The following is a 17,210-nucleotide window of genomic DNA, read 5'->3' as shown; positions in this document are numbered from 1 at the left end:
GGCACCTGAGGCCAGTTTCAGGCTATAACAGTGGTTCTGTCTCCATTGATTGTGGAGCCTGAAACTGCAGGTTTAAGTTCTTACTGTTATAAACCTGTAGATCACACATGCCCTTTTTGAGGACTTTGAAAGGGGAGATGAATTGAAGGTGACCTGGACTGAACACAGTTTCCTTTCCCAGGTCAGTGTGTGGAAGCCACAAAGCACCCAGCAGCCGGACCTAGAGAAACAGCCACTTGCCAGCCACCCAGCCGCCTTGACTGCCATTCACAGGGTGAGCCGGGCTTCTGTGGGAACAGAGATTTCCAGCATGGTCGCTGGTACAAATTTTCATACTTTTTAAAAATTTGGTCAATGGCTATATTTCTTAAAAAGTTTTACATAAATATAATCCTATTTTAACTCATCTGAGCTTTAGCTATTTAACCAAAACCTGTAGACCTGTGCTTCTCAAACTTGGAAGTGCACACAGATGACTTAGCAACTCTTTGTGACCCCATGGACTATATAGCCCATTGGACTGCTCTGTCCATGAGGATTCTCCATGTAAGAATACTGGAGTGGGTGGCCGTTCCCTTCTCCAGGGGATCTTCCCAACCCAGGGATCGAACCCAGGTCTTCTGCATTGCAGGCGAATTCTTTACTGTCTGATCCACCAGGGAAGCCCATTTAAAATGCAGAGTCTGATTTAGTCGGGGGGACAGGAGGCAACGTCTAAGATTCCACATTACTAATAAGTTCCAGGTTGCCGCTGATGCTCCTGTTTGCAAATCACACTGAGCGGCAAGGTTATGGAAAATCCTTGAAAAGCCAAATTTGAATCCCCTATAATCATTCCTTAATTTTAGTAAGCAGGGATATTTCTTGTATTTGTTTGTTAGCTGGATAGAATAATTGCAGTGTGTAAAGTAACGTTCTTCGTGCTGTATGTTGTGCAAGGAATGAAAATTTCCCCTCAATTTTAATCTAAGTACTCTTAAAAATTGGATATCTTGTGCCAAAACTCACCCTTCTTTCTCCCTGGCAAGTAGTAGAGAACTGAATTTTAAGAGCTCTCTGATTTACTACGTGGTGGCAGGTTAGAAATGCTGAGTGTCCTCTGGAAATTATTTCAGCCATGTCATATATCTTCACTGATGCCCAACATCACCACAACTTTGGGGAGGATGGCACAAGGGAGGCCTGGAGTTGCTCAGGCTGCAAATGCCAGCTGTCCTGCCCTCAGACCCAGAAGCAATTTCTTTCCGCATTTCCTTTGTGGAGAACTTGCTGGAACTACTCACTCATCTTGAGGTTGAAGCCCTGTTGTCAAGCACAACAGGGTTATTTTCAAAAACTAAACTGTTCGTGGTGATCTTGTATGAGCCACAAGACGAGAAAGGAGTCATATTTATAAAGTGTCTGAAAAAGTCTAGTAATTATTGTTCCAGACAAGACTCTCTTTCTCTTTAGTTGGTCTAACATGGAAAGAGAAGGGAAACCTTTCCTAAATGAAAGTGAGCAAGGCTAGCCCTGGTTGGTGGCAAGCCATCTGAGATGGGGGACCCCTGTTCCTTCCCCCAGCAGCCATTTTTCTTTTGGAAAAACAACCCCCAGAAGCAGTCTTCTCTGGTGGAAGAACGTGTTTATGTTCACAGGGCTCTGCATTTTCTGCTTTTGGAGAGGGGTGAGTGGTGGGATGCAGAGGTGGAATTTTTTTTTTTTTTTTTTCAATCTAAACAGTAAACGAAGTATGACTGTAATCTCCTGAGCTCGTGGAAAAACTCAAGTCATTGAATGTTAGTTTTACAGATGAGGGAGGTTTTACAAGATTACCTGACGTGCCCGGAAGCCTGTAAGTCTTGCTAGAGGGAGAGCTGGGCTCCCAGGCTCTCACACGCAGGGGCATCTTTCCTAAAACAGTACCGCCACCAGTGCTCCATCCTCAGGGGAGACATCAAGCCTGAGCTTGAACCCCTTTGAGCTCTTCCCCATGTCCTATGCCAAACAGTCGTGTTGAAACGGAGAAATGTTTTGCTTTCATTTAAATGATTATTTTCAGACAATCACACTTCTGTAGCTGCTGACCTGTCATATCATCTCAGTGATCTTTATTAAATAATACAGGTACTGGAAGAGGTAAGCGACTCATATCTGTTGGCCACTTTCCTTGAATTATATCATGTAATCTACCCTAGAGTTCTGTGAGGTAGGTTTTAATATCAATTCTATGAGAAAACTAGCAGCTGAGGCTCAGAGGGGTGGAACAACTTGCCCGAGGCCTCACAGCTTGTAAGTAGCAGGACTAGGATTTGGTCCTTTGCCTCCAGAGCCTATACTTGGCAACTTTGTTTTACCAATGCTGCCACTCAGGCAAGGCTGGCAGTTTACTTGATGGACCCAAGCTGAAACAAAACCATCAGGCAAAGTTGCCAAAGGCTGCTTCCTCAATTCTCAGCATGTATCCTTCCCCAAAGCTTCCTTTCTTTCCTCACCCTGGTCACAATCACCTCGATTTTATAAAGTAGTTCTTTCACAGCAGCTTTGACTAGACTATTCGTGGGGGCTGCTGCATTCTTAGACCTCAGCCCGACTTCCCAGCTTATGATCTTAACAGCCACCCACCTTGACTCACTGAGGAGTCATTGTAAAGGCACCTCTTTCTTTGCACGATCAGATCACTGTCTAAGAACAAAGTCAGCAGAGAGGATTTTTGATGTGGAAATCATCAAACCAGCTTTTCCTATCCCTGGCTTTGCTTTGTGAGGCTCCAGAAAAACAGAAAATGACGATAAACCCCACAGTGAAGAAATGGACTCATAGATAAAGTGGCGCTAAATCCTGGGCGCCTGGATGCTGCACTGAAAGCCGCAAGAGAGACATCCTGCTCCCTCAGAAAGCTGTTTCCAGGGAAGTCCCCTCACTGCAGACTGAAGGATGTGTTCGACAGTCCTCATCAGCTAGCAGAATGAGCCTGTCTGAACACAGACAAGCAAAGGGAATGTCTCCCCCAAAGTGGTGGAAGTCCCAGCCAGGGGGCAGCCTCCATAGGTGGCCGGGGGAGGGACTATCCCAGTCCTCCCTCCAGGGTGGCCGGGGGAGGGACTATCCCAGTCCTCCCTCCAGGGGAGAGAGGGGAGGGGAGGAAAGAGGGCGAATGTCAGGAAAGGACCTGGTTCTCTCCAAGGTCAAATCCACCCCAGAACATCTCCTAGTCCTCAAGGAGGAAGATACATGCCGGAATTAGAATGTTCCAGAAGACATTCCATAGTCTCATGGTCTTTAGTTTCCTGAGCACCAACTGTAGCCTGGGAACCGCTCAGTGACAGGGCCCAGCTTGGACTCTGCCCCACCCAGTGGTGCTGGTGGCTCTCTGAAAGCCTCCTGTCCGGTGGCCTCTTGGGGTCTCCCTGGGCCTCCATCCTGTCAGGGTTTCTACTCTGTTTCCCCTCAGTCTCTCCAGATGGGTGCTTCCCAGGCCCTGCCGTCTCATTCTTCTCTTCTCCCACACACGTGCTCAAGGGAACCTGCCCAAGGCCAGGACTTCAGCCACCACCTGCTAGGGTGCTGACTCCAACCTGCATCCCCAGTGCTCACCCCTCTTCTGAACTCAAACCTGTGAAGACAGCTCGCTCCTGCACATCTCCCCTGGGATGGCCTGTCAAGGACATGTGAACACACCTGGAGACCCAGCTCGCTCCCCCAGGCAGCTAGTCTAGTGCGCACTTTCCCTTGGGTGCCTGTCCTGCCTCTGATCATCCCAGCTAAAGACCCTCCCCCTTTCCCCTCCTTGCTCTCAGGTTTCCCAGTCCTGCTACCCACTGTAACTGCCCTGAACCCTCACCTGTCCTCTACCATCCCCCAAGTCAGGTCCTCCATAGCTTTTACTCTCTGTACTCTGCCCCTCCTCCAGCCGCAAGCTGCTCTGCTCCAGCCCGCTCCTTGCTTCCCCTCTCCCCACTCTGATGATCTCTCTTTATTTTTCCATTGCTTTGACCCCCTTTATCCCTCCTTTCCATCAATGTCCTAACATGTCCAAGCCTCTGTGGACAGTGTCCCCTGTCTTCCACCCTGACTCTCCCCTTCCTTTCTCACACAATCTTCTTGGAAGAGTCGTCCACACTCTGCACAACCCCATCACTCCATCAAACCACCATCATCTGGCTTTGCTCCTCCTGCTTCCCACAGCCAAGTCCCCAGGGCCTGTCTGCCTCACAGCATCCACCTTCAGATCTCTCTGGTATTCAGCGGCACTCACCCCCTCTTTCTGGGGGCTCTCTGTCAGCACTCCTTCCCCTCCTTGCTGGCTGCTCTCTGCCTTGCCTCCCCTCCGTCATCTGTCATCACCCACCTCTTGCTCCCACATGCCTACCCAAAGGATCCACCCACTCCCACGGCTTCAGCTGCCTGTAGCTGAGGAAGACTCCCATGTCTGGATCTCCACCCCAGAACCCTCACTCTAGCCCCAGATCTTTATATCCGGCTGCCCACAGGACACCTGGATGAACCACAAGCACTTAAACTCAGTGTGTCCAGAACCACTTACCTTCTCCTGGTGAATCTATGCCCCCCTCCATATTTCTCATTTTAAGAATGATACCACCAGCCACCGAGATGCCCCTGCCAACAGCACCTTAGTCATCCCTGAGTCCTCCTCCTCCACACTCCCTGGGTACAGCCTCCAAGTTCTGCCAAGGCTGGAACCTCCTAGACACACCTCAGTGCGCTACCCCTCTTCATGCCCACCACCACCTCCTGCCTTGTTTTATGTCTTCCTCTCCTGGTCTGCTCCTGACACTGGCCTGCTCCTCTATCACCCCTGCAGGACTCTGAGCTCAGGCCTGTGTCCTGTGACGCCTTCCCTTCTCTGTTTCTCTGACTCCCCATGCTTCAGCCAATAGGATACCTTGAGAACCCAGAATGTCCCCATTTTGCCTGGTTCCTTCTCACCACTCCAGCCGAGAGAGGGAACAGGTGTCACTTCCTGCCCCTCCACCCAAGGCCGCAGATGCCCCTCTCCAGAGGACTTTGTAGATTGGCCCGCAGGTCTCCCAACTATGAACTTTTTAAGAAAGAACCTGGATCTCATTCACTCATCCATCTTTGTCTCCTGGGGCTAGCAGTGCCAGATAATTGGTGGATGATTAATAGGCGCTTGAGTGAATTACCTCCCTCCCAGGTGACTATTTGTTTACTTGCTCTGAGCTCCTCCAGGACAAAAATCTTTGCTATCTCTTTGCAGCATCTTTCTCGCATATAGTGCTATACAGATGTTTAATAAAACAGGCAATGAGTGTGTACTAAGGCGGCATTCCCGCTCCCCGCCCCCCGCAGTTTCCAGTTGAAGTTTAACAAAACCTGTCTTGTTTTGTTTTGTTTTGGCTTCTGTCAGTCATTAGACTTACTCCTTATCCATCTCAAAGTTAGCAGGCCTGGGGGAGAATAGGGGTGCTTGTGGAATGTAGAAGCAGGTGTGATGGATAGACTGTTGTGGAAATCAGCAAAGCCTGAGACCGGTGAGGCACCTTTGAGCTCAGGACCTTATAGACCTCGAGGAGGGAGTGAAGTAGTGAGGCCCTGTAGTCCTGGGTGCCGGGGAACAAGGGAAAGAGGGGCTAGTTGCGAACGGTCGTCGCCCGGGGGAGGGGCGGGGCGGCAGGGAGGCGGGGGCGTGGGGAGCCCGAAGCCCGCCCTCCTCCCGCTCCCCGCCCCTCCCCTCGGGCGGCTCCCCGCGCTCCGCTTACTTAACCTGCCCGCGGCCGCAGCGGCACTCGCACTCCCCCGCCACTCGCCTGCCCGTCGGTTCGGCGCGTCCTCTCTCTCCATGGCGCTCCTCGGGCGGCTGTTGCCCCTCGCTCTGGCGCTGGCTCTGGGCCCCGCTGCCACCCCAGCGGGCCCCGCCAGGTCGCCCTACCAGCTAGTGCTGCAGCACAGCCGCCTCCGGGGCCGGCAGCATGGGTAAGCGGGCGCCCAGATCGGATCGGAGGGACCCGGCTTCGGGGGGACCGTCGGAGCGGGCTGGGGGCGTAGGGGACAAAGCCCGAATCAAAAGCAGGCCGCTGTGTGGGACGCTTGGAGGGACCAGCCCTGCAGGAGATGGAGAGAGGGAGAAGGAGAGGTGGAGAAAAGTCAGCAGGAGGCCCTGTGTGGAGGAAACGGGTGGAAGAGTTGACCCGGGACCTCCACTCAGGCCGAGAGCGTGAGCGGGATCCCGGGCTTTGAGCTTCTCCAGGCAGATAGGAGTTGGCGGCTGTCTGTGCAGAATCACCGTGGGAAGGTGGCCAGCGCAGGCAGGGAGCCACCCAGCAGGGCACGGGTTCCAGCCCAGCCAGGTCCTTGTTCAGCACCTTCATATGTGACACTGGGACCACACAAGCTGGCAGCATCCGAGGCCCCCAGGCCCCTGGTCACCCAGCCAGGCCCTAAACCCACCACCTGGCACCAGATAGGGGCCTCCAGGCACAGCAAGGGCAGCGTCTGCTCCCCTGCTGGATGAAGAGAGAAGAGTGCGTGCTGGGAGTCACGCACACTGTACAGATGGGGAAACTGAGTCTGGAGCAGCCACATCACTTCCTCAGGGTCCTGCAGTGTGTATGGGAGCTGGGATAGGAACCGCTCTTAAAACACTGGCTGAGTTTGTAAATTTGGGACCTTATCATTGCATATATTCCTTTGAGACACTGAAGATGTGTTGGTTTTCTGGGGGCAAACCCAGGCAGCAGGTCTGACCTGATAAAGACCCTGGCCCAGACCCAGGCAGAGGTGGGCTTGTTTCTATATCCCAAACTCAACCATCCTGCTTGACATATAGCCAGGGTTCGCTGCCTTCCTGGGTGCACCAACTCCTCTGTGACAGTTAGGTAGAACTATATGTGGATAGGAAGGAAATGGCAACCCACTCCAATATCCTTGCCTAGAAAATCCTATGGACAGAGGAACCTGGTGGGCTACAGTTCATGGGGTCATACAACTGAAGTGACTTAGCGCATATGTGGATAGAGTTGTGTCGCAGCCCAAATGCCTTTGGGTCTGGCATTTGCTCCCAGTTGGTGCCCAGACCACCCTTTGACTGGGCAGATCTGAACTTAGATCAGAACTCAGTGTTGGAAGTGATTGGAGTTGACTTCATAGGGTTCTACAAAGCCTTGACTCCCTGCCCTTAGAAGTGGCCCCTTGTTGGGAGTAGCATCCTTGTTCCTCTGCCTGTGTGTGCCTGTGGTCGTGCTTGGCCTTTCAGATGCCCAGGGCTATGGGGAAGGGACTATGTTGGCAGTGAGTCTGGCCCCTCTGCAGAGTGAAAGCCATCCAGGCCATGCTGCAGCCTCATATCCTGCAGGAAAGAGGAGAGCATGGGGGTTGTCCCAGGGTCTTTCAGGAAGTGAGAGACTCACCTTTGACTTCTGCTGGGTACAGAAAGGTAAGGGGGGGCAGGGCAGAAAGACAAGGAGGGAATGAAGCATCAAGTCAAAATATGAGCCACTGGCATGTCCATGGTCTCTGCCCAGCTCACTGTTGGCCTTCTGCCTTTCCTGCCAATGGAGTATGTCCTGTTTGGGTGCCACAGTCCCTCCTGGGAGGTTTCTGTCCCTCTGTATCTTCTTAGGCACTCAGTCAGGAAAAGGCAACCATAGCATTCTCTGTCACCTAGAATGGTGGCTCCCGGCACTCCACAGTGAAGCTTCCCAAAGGTGCTGATGGGTCTCCAGCAGGAACCACCTCTATAACAAACCTCCTTCCCTTTGAAGCCCAGAAAAGTCACAGACCAGCTGGAAAATAGTTTGTTTTTTAATGCAAATGCTCTTTATTATAAGCTTCAGCTATTAGGTCAACTTTCTCCCTCCCCTCCCTTCCCCCACCCTGCAGGCTAATCATCTTGCAGGGCAACTGGAAAAGCCTATAGTGGTCTGTGATGGGCAGAACGGGCTAAGCAGTCCCAGGTGTGTCCCTCCCCACCCCCAGTAAAGTCTGGACACACGGGCAGGGGGACTGCGGTGAACGGTTACAGATGCAGCTGCGTCTGCTCTGATCTAATGGCCCCTGAAAACCCACAGGCTGCCTGGCTCAGCCATGGGGGTGGCACCCTGTGCAAAATGGATAACTTGTTCAAACTCCAGCCCTCTTTCAAAGTGAGAACTGGTGGGAAGGGAAAGGGAAGCTCTTTTGTTAAGGAAATGTAGTGTGTGTGCTTCACAAGACGTGAAGGAAGAAATAAGAAGTGGGTCCTGCTCACCGTTTGGCTTCCCAGGTGGCACTAGTGGTAAGGAACCCACCTGCCAATGCAGGAGACATAAGAAATATGGGTTTGATTCCTGGGTTGGGAAGATCCCCTGGAGAAGGGCATGGCAACCCACTCCTATTCTTGCCTGGAGAATCCCATGGTGAGAGGAGCCTGGCGGGCTACAGTCCATGGGGTCACAAAGAGTCAGACAGGACTGAAATGACTTAGCCAGCGTGCTCACCCTTTATCCATCACCACTTTTACTTTCATCTTCACTACAACACAGTGAGCTCTGTGGCAGCTGTTCCCATTTTACAGATAGAGAAACTGTGGCTTAGTGACGGGGAGTGACTTAGTCCAGAGACAGAAAGCTGTTGGGAGAGTAGAGACTGTGATGCTGTCTTTCGACTCCCGGCTGTTATCTGTGTTGCTATAGAGAAGGAAAGCAACAATACCGAAAGAGAAGTAAAAATGCAGTCACACTTCCAAATGTCAGCAACCAGGACTGGACTGCATTTTCTGAAGCGCTTCGTTTTCAAATCCAAGTTGAATAGCAGAGCTGTTGTGCTTGAGGCAGAAGGCCCAGAAACGGGGTGCTCATGTCAATTAAACTTCAGTATAAATTTCCTATGTACACAGCCCACCCCTCCCACCCTGATGTGAGAGGGAGTGGGTCACAGAGATCCCCAGCCTCCGCTCCTGTCTCAGAGGGCAGCAGCAGTGGAAACTCAGTCCGCGGAGGAATGTTGGAACCACATCCACCAGAGACTCTGAAGGTTCGCCAAACGCCTACGGAGAGTTGCGGAGAATTCATCGACAGTAATTATTTCCTGCTTGGTCAGATAGAACTTCTGAAATTGTACAGAAATAAACAGCACCTCCAGCTGGAGTGTGGCCAGCAGGAACTCTCTCAGGGTTATTTGGGGACTGCTGTAACCTATGAATGCCAGGCAGCATACTGAGAAACAAGGTGGCTTCTGTAAAAGTCCTCTGGAGGCTTGGTCAGATCCAGCAGGGAGTAAGGGGTCAGAGCTGTCCTCCCCCTTGGCTTGAGGCTTCCTCTCCAGCCTCCGCTGCTTTTCCCCTCAGGTCCCTACAGTAACTCACAAATATTTGCCATGCCTCCTTGGCCCACTCAGCTTTGCCTCGGGTGAGCCACAGACTGGACAAGAGGTCACATCCACATGGTGGAAGAGACGGCAGAGAATTAAAGGGTCCGTGTGCCCTCCCTCCCACCCAGTAAGCTGACTCTGAGTATTTGAGAGTTGACCAAGTTCCTGGAAAAGACCATGCATCTCAAATGATGGCTCTTGATTGTATTTGTAAAGTATCAGAGGAACTGATATTAAGAATTGATATACCTGAAGTTCTCTGGTCTCCATTGCTGCGTGCAGGCTTTCTGTGGCTGCAAACAGCGGGGAACGGTGCCTCGTTGCGGTGCATGGGCTTCTCCCTGTGGGGCTTTCCCTTGTTGCGGAGCTCAGGTTCTAGGCACACAGGCTTCAGTAGCTGCAGCAGGCAGACTTGGCTGCGAGTTCCTGGCTCTAGGGCACATGGGCTTCAGAGGTTGCGACACAGGGACTCATTAGCTGTGATTCACGCGCCCTGGAGCTCGATACTTCAGTAGTTGCAGCATGCGGGCTCAGCTGTGGCTCGAGGACTCTGAAGCCGGGCTCAGTAGTTGTGGCACGTGGACCCAGCTGCTCCTCCGGGTCATGCTGGAATCTTCCTGTACCAGGGAATGAACCCATGTTCCTTGCACTGGCAGGTACCCTGTTACCCACTGAGCCACTAGGGAGTCCTGGGAGCAGTATTTTTGACAAGGCTATTCCAAGCTCCTCTGCATCCAGCCTGGCGCTTAGCCCCACCTAGAAAATAAAAGGAACAAATCAGAACACCTGCCCCCAGGGTTCTTGGGAGGGTAGCTGAAGAGAGGTCACACATACCCTGATTAGTTTTGGGTTGTGTTCTTTACCCAGCATCAGACAAGGGCTGTATCACACACAGGACAGAAGAGTATTACCTGGGACACCGAAAGAGGGCTTTCTGGGGGGAGTGGGGCGCAAACTGGGGCCCAAGTAATAAACGACTTAGTTCAGTGAGTGACCGTCTCCTTCTGAGGTCCTGACAGCAGCTAGCTTGGCCATGCCTGCTAGTTTCCAGGGTGGGCACCCCAGATAGGCTGTGTTTGGGAGCCAGGCAGCTGCCTAGGGATGCAGAGGATGTCTGTGTGTGGATCTGCTTGGAGGGTGCTGGGCCCCGGACCATAGGACCAGCGATGCCTGCTGGGAGGCCAGGTTCAATCCTGAGGATGTTTAGGCTCAGTGCGGAGTGGGGGTACAAAGAAAGTCTGGGGGCCTCTCTCAAAGCTGCTGCTGTTCTTAGCAAACACCACTTTCTTTTTAAGCTGGTGTTTTCCATCTATATAACATGTAGCCTAAAAATTTTAAGATGTTTTTATTTATACTTAATAAATGTCAGTGTCAAAGAAGAATGTTTAAATGAAATGATGTCACTGTATGATATATACGTTAACAGTTTTTTAATTTGGGAGGATATTTTTGGGAAGGATGATGGAAGTCTGGATCACGAGGACCAGAATGTACCCCCAAACTGACCGAAATGACTGTATCTTCTCCATATCTAAAATGTTCTGGTGACCCAGGAGGGCCCACGTGGTGGGAAGGATGAGGAGGCAGGTGACATGCTGACTGTTTTGCTAACACTGCAGCTTTTGTTTTTAGCCCCAACGTGTGCGCTGTGCAGAAGCTCATTGGTACCAACAAGAAGTACTTCACCAACTGCAAGCAGTGGTACCAGAGGAAGATCTGTGGCAAATCAACGTGAGTATCTGTAACCACTGATGACCACCAGCCACCCAGGAGGCGACCCTTGGTGTGCGTGGGTTGCAGGTGCCCGCAGGCGTGGGCCAGCCTTTTGGAAGGTGGCACCGTGTGCAGAGCCATGAAGATGCATGTGTACACATGTCAGAGAACTTTGTGCTTGGGAGTGGCATTTCCAGTAAGCTGGCCGACTTTGTTTTACACTTTTAAGGCTCCTAACAAGACTTGGAAATGTTTTTTAGGGCCAACTTGGGATTGCAAGAAACTGTGTACGTGCACTTCTTAATCCTCACTAAATGATACAAATACAATGATTCAGTGTAGAAGCCACCAGCCTCTGACTCTGGGAAAGAAAACCCGTTGGTGAACTTATACAGAGTTCCTGCTCTGCGTTTCAAAGTGCGTGCATGCTAAGTCACTTCAATCATGTCCGACTCTATGCAACCCTGTGGACTGAAGCCCACCAGGCTTCTCTGTCTTAGGGATTCTCCAGGCAAGAATACTGGAGTGGGTTACCATGCCCTCCTCCAAGGGGTCTAACCGACCCAGGGATCAAACCCATATCTCTGAGGTCTCCTGCATTGGCAGGTGGGTTATTTACCACTAGCATTTCAAAGTAAATACTCCCAGAAAGACTGAGAGTGCCTAGAGATATGCACATAATGAGGCAGCATAGCATATTAAGAACACAGGCTCAGACTTTGATTCAAAGGTTGGCTCTGCCACCTACCTGGGCAGTTGGCTTCACCTTTGGAACCCTCCACTGCCTCATCCATAAAGTGAGTGTAACAGTAGGACTACGTTATGGGATTGTTCTGAGGACTGAATGAAATAATACACAGAAGAGGCTAAATTTGGAGCCCGGCACATAGTAAGTGCTCAGTAAATGCTACTTGCTGTTGTTTGCAAATCTCAGCTGCATAAACAGAAGTGAGATGCCAGGGGTTGTGGCCCCCTGTGGTTACAGTAGAGCTTTCTGGTGCCTCTAGCATCATGAATAGCACGGAGGGAGGTGGCGTTCACCATGACTGCCCTGCAGCCTGCGTGTTCTGACAGAATTCCAGGGAAGCCTAATCTGTTTTGGCACCAACCATCAAAAGATCGCAAAGCTGACTCTCTCCTACAGATGGAAAAATGTGCTGTGCAGAGCTCCCTGAGACACTTGTGAGGACCTGGCCTTCCTCTTGTCTGTATAATAAGAGGATTAAGAGATGCTGAGCCACTATCTTGAACCCTTTCCCATATTAGGGGTTTTAAAACATATTGCTTGTGACTTGCTTTGGAGCAGATGTCTCCTCTAACTGAAGGAAGGGAAAACACTCTCTCCGTGAAATGCACATGGAAATAAATATCCCAACTTGTGACACTGATTGTGTCCTAACACAGTTGTCAGTCCTCGTATGGATCAGGGAAATTATGGATCAGGCAGAGGTGGGGCAAGACCAGTAGCATCCCATGAGCCTGTCAAGGGCAGGGCAATGACAGTTGGTTCCCTGCTTGACCAAGCCCAGCCCCAAAGCCAAGAGTTAAGTGAGCTAAGAGGATCCACCTCCCAGATTTAAGGAGGGAACAAACCCCCAGCCAGAATTCTTGCTGTTGTGGACAAGAAGAGATTAGGCAAATTATATGCCACGTGTCCTTCGCTGGTACCCAAGTTAAAAAAAAAAAAATTTCAGTGCTTTTTGACTTTTCCCATGTGGGTATTTATCAACTAAAATAGACAATTAAACACAGAGCCAGGCCCCACATAATTGCATCTTGGAAAATGACCAGAGCCCTGGGTTTTAAGACGCTACCATTTTGTTTGTTCTGGTTTCCCTAAAAGTGGGAGCCACTTATAAGGTGAAGCTTACAGTGGGCTGGCATTGGCCAAGGTATTTCAGTGTGGCCCTGTGTTGAAGCATTTGCCTGACCAGTGAACAGTAGCTTGGGGACATTTTCATGATTCCCCGGCTGACGCTGCTCTGAGTCGCCTTGGCTAATTGGCTCTTGGTACCTACCTCCTTCTCCACTGATGTGTCAGGATGGGCGCAGGCAGCATGGCTGTGTGTTGGCCGAATGTTCTTGATGACGTGATGAGGCAGCACCATAGCGCATGGGGGAGCCCAGGCTCTGCAGGGGGAGAATAGACGGGAGGTGTGGGTGGGGAAACCAGAGTGCAGAGTGGGGCCCAGGGCTGAGTCCCAGCCGTAGAGTGGATCTTACAAACCCACAGGGGATAATCTGAACCTACAACGTTGCTGGGCAGCTTTAAAAAGAGGAAATGGGGATAGAAAATCATGAGTTGATTAAAAAAACCTTATGATCCAGGATAAGAAGGTCCCTCCCTGGAACATCACGTGCAGCAGCAGGAAGGTGAAGCTGACTGGGGGGACAGCCAGAGAACTTGGGGAGGGAAAGGGGAAGTGGATGGGCTCATCTCTGTTGTCCCCGAGAGAGCTGAGAAGAAGCAACCTCACCATTTGCTTGTGCCCCAGGGCTGAAAGCCGTGAAGGAGCTGCCATCCTGGGAATTCAGTGCCCCTAGGTGGTCAGCAGGGGAGGAGAGAGGGCTGTGCGGGCTGCCGACGATGTCATCCTGGTGAGAATGGGCCCTATGGTACATTTACCTGGCTGAGGACCAAGCTGTGAAGTGGGAAGCATGATGGTGGCTGGAGCAAAGAGGGCCATCTCAGCATGGGGCCAGCCTGGGCAGTGGGAATTTCTCAGGGGCAAGGCTGGAGCCAGGGGTGTGTGTTGGCGTGAAAGGGAGCCAAGTGTCACAGGAAACGGGTTGCACAGGTCCCCAGGGGACCCCAGACCCACAGGAGAATGTAAACTTGGAAGCAGATAAGTAGCACTAAGTACAGGATCAAGGCGTGAAGACTTTGCCATTTCAGGTCACACAGGGACCCAGGAGCCTGGAGCCAAGTGTCTGCCGCTGGGAGGCCCTGACTTCACCTCCGACAGAGGAGGGAGGGGCATAGCCACAGTGTGCGCTCAGCACGCCTGTTAGGCCACTGCATCTGTCGTCTGCAGACAATAGCTTGTCTGCGTTCTCCCAAAAGAGTGCTGGTGCTACTTGTCAAGCCTGATGCATGGGTTTTATTACAGGAAGTAGTTACCAGTGGGCCCCTCTTCAGTGATGCAAGTGAATTTTATTACTTAGAAACTCATTTTATGTCAGATCCTAAAGAGCACCAGTGTGATACAGCAGCTCACCAAGCAAAGAGGGTGATTTCGGGTCTCCATCTGATTAGTAACCGTAACATTTTTATGTCCAGCAGCTGAAGCAATGGTGCAGGAAATGGTGCTCAGGAAGCCCAACAGGCCACCTTTGTATAAACCCCCCTGAAAGGGAGGCCCATTTAACAGCCAAGTCAGAGCTGACATCATGGAGATGTAATAATCACAGCAGGAGCCCAGGCATCCTCGACGTGGCACAGGGAGGGCCAGCCCAGGAGCCAGCAGGTGGGGGTGGCCATTCTCCACTCCAAAAGCTTGCCACTGTGTCACAAGCAACATCATTTACAGGCAACAGTAGCCATTCTCTAGAGCCAAGATGAGCTGGCAGGACGCTCCTGTTTCCCCAGTAGCAAGCATGGCTGTGCCCAAAGGCTGAAATATTAACACTTCTTCAATACTGTATTCAGGCTTAGGCATTTCACTTCTACTGAACCCAGCCGGCGTATGGTCTAACTTTTCCATCAGTTCTGTAGAAAACAGGAGAACTGTTTCCTATAGGTCTCATTTGGGCAGGGTACCAAGGAACATCTGTGATGAAGCTGAGCAAGACTCTTCCTTTCCTTGCCCTCCTGTATCCCACAACCTTGGTCCCAGAAGGAAAAACAAGAGGATGATGAGAAGCCATCTAGGGATGGCAAGCTGTCCCCCAGACCCACAGCACCACCTCCTCCCTGCTTCCTGTCCCCTGTGCAATCCCCTGGATCCCCATGGCCAGCCTGCTCTGAAATAACTGAGATTTGACATATACCAAACACCAGGGTTTTACTGAATGCATCTACTGTGCAGGGTTTCCTGATGGTTCTATCCCATTCTAGCAGCAGCTTTGTTGTTCTTGTTCAGTCGTGTCTGACTCTTTGTGACTCCATGAGTCACATGGACTGCAGCACACCAGGCTTTTCTGTCCTTCACCATCTCCCAGAGTTTGCTCAAACTCATGTTCATTGAGTCAGTGATGCCATCCAACCATCTCATCCTCTGTCATCCCCTTCTCCTGCCTTCAATCTTTCCCAGCATCAGGGTCTTTAAACCTTGTTCTCTTGAGTATGTACGTGAGTCCATGTACCATTTGGGTAAGGCCCCATGGTGGGCGGAATGATGTCACACTAATACTGACTACATCCTCACCCTGAATGTGTGAAGACGTTACCTTACAAGGGAAAGAGAACAGATCTGATTAAGTGAAGGCACTGGGTGGGGGTGTGGCGGGAGGCAGATTATCCTGAATTATCTGGTGAGACTAATATAATAATAAGGGTCCTTATGCAATGAAAGCAGGCGAGTGAAAGTCAGAGAAGGCGACATGACAATGAAAACTGAAGTTGGAGTGGTGTGACCACAAGTCAAGAACTGTAGGCATCCTCTCAGATGTGGAGAGGACAAAAATAGATTCTCCCCTAGAATCCTGGGAAGGAATACAGCCTTTGATTTTAGCCTCATAAGGCCAGCTTTTGACACTATTATCCAGAATTATAGGATAATACATTTTTGTGGTTTTAAGTCATGTCACTAAACTTGTGATAATTTGTTAGAACTGCAATGTGCTTAGTCACTCAGTTGTGTCTGATTCTTTGCAACCCCATGGACTGTACATAGCCCACCAGGCTCCTCTGTCCATGGGATTCTCCAGATGGGCCCTATCTATTAACTTAGCTGTGTTATGGGGAACTTATTTATTACATGTGATTTGATCAGTGGTTTCGTGCTGAACGTGGCTTTCAATCAAGTTATTAACCTAATTTTAATTTAAAGTTTATACCTGGGATTTTTTAAGAAGGAGCTCAACGACTGAGAGCCTAGTAAGCAGCAAGCACCTGATAAGTGTTTTCATAGGTTAGCTTGTTTGATTCTCACAATCACCCTTTAAGGTCAGTGTGATCATTAGCCCATTTACAGAGGGGAAGACTGAGGCTCAGAAAGCCTGAGTCATCTGCTGGCAGGTGGAGGTGGCCCAGTTATTCTACTGATATGTGCTGCCCCCAAGGAGAGGTGAGCACAGCGGCTAGTGCTGGCGACATGGGGAGGAGTCAGGTGAGCAGCCCTAGAGGACCTGGGCCATCTGCCCCAGGGCTCTCTCTTCAGCAGAGAAGAGGAGGCCTCCTTGGAGTTTGCAGAGGCCCTCTGGCCCAGAGCCACCAACCTTCTCCTGGTTGCTCGCCCCCAGCCTGGCAGTCATTCTGAACCCCTGTTGCAAGGGTACTCCCTCTCTAATCAGATGGAGAGCATGGGAGCTGAAGAGACACAGCCAGCATCCAGGATCCCCCCAGAGACCCTCACATGCCACATACAAACAGATTGTCTCCCAATATGTAAGTGTATTTTCCAGCGGCTCCATCTCATCACTCACCATCTGGACCCTGGTAAATAGGGTGATAGTAGAGTCTTTGTTGCTGGACAGCAGGTTAAAACAAACCCTTTCTTACCAGGAGTTCAAGAGTTTGATTTTCTCCTGGGAGGCTTAAGAGAGCTCAATCGAGTGCAGAAAATGAACCCCCGTGCAGGCAGGCGCACGTCTAGACGACCTCAGTCTGCATTTGCTCTGCGATTCCCTTGGAAATCATGACGTGCTGGACGGTTTACCTTCAGTCACAGGAAGCTGGCTCTCAGGCCTCATTCCTATTCCGCTGTTGCAGAGTTTCATCAGTCCCTGGGCGTTTACAGCCGTCCCAGCCGCCAAAAGTGCAGCATGCTTGGGGGAGAGTGATTGTTTTAACTTATTATGTTAACTCCTTGGACAGTTATTCTGAGGACAGAAAAAAAAAATAATGCTTCTATCTTTATCCAGTTGTGAGTAAAACTTTGGAGGGGAATGGAGGAGAGCTCTCAAACTCTAGCTCAACTCTTAGACCTTGGATTGGCAGTACTTTTTGTCCCCCCACCCCCTACCTCCCTCAAGCTCCCTGCTAAGTCCTGCACCTTCTCTGATTTTATTCCTCAAATTGGTCTTCT

The 17,210-nt window shown here is 50.9% G+C and overlaps 1 protein-coding gene across 1 annotated transcript in view; it reads left to right on the top strand.

Annotated features, from left to right (window-relative positions):
- TGFBI (transforming growth factor beta induced) overlaps positions 5,719–17,210 on the top strand; it is a 33,286-nt gene continuing 21,794 nt past the window's right edge. The window contains exons 1-2 of the mRNA XM_018050348.1: positions 5,719–5,937; positions 10,942–11,040. Of these exons, the coding sequence (XP_017905837.1) occupies positions 5,804–5,937; positions 10,942–11,040 (233 nt within the window). The 5' untranslated portion in view covers positions 5,719–5,803. The remainder of the gene's footprint in view (positions 5,938–10,941; positions 11,041–17,210) is intronic.

The sequence above is a fragment of the Capra hircus genome, chromosome 7 (assembly GCF_001704415.2).
Source record: "Capra hircus breed San Clemente chromosome 7, ASM170441v1, whole genome shotgun sequence".
NCBI classification, from domain to species: Eukaryota; Metazoa; Chordata; class Mammalia; order Artiodactyla; family Bovidae; genus Capra; species Capra hircus.
This window is presented reverse-complemented; position numbering and strand designations above follow the sequence as displayed.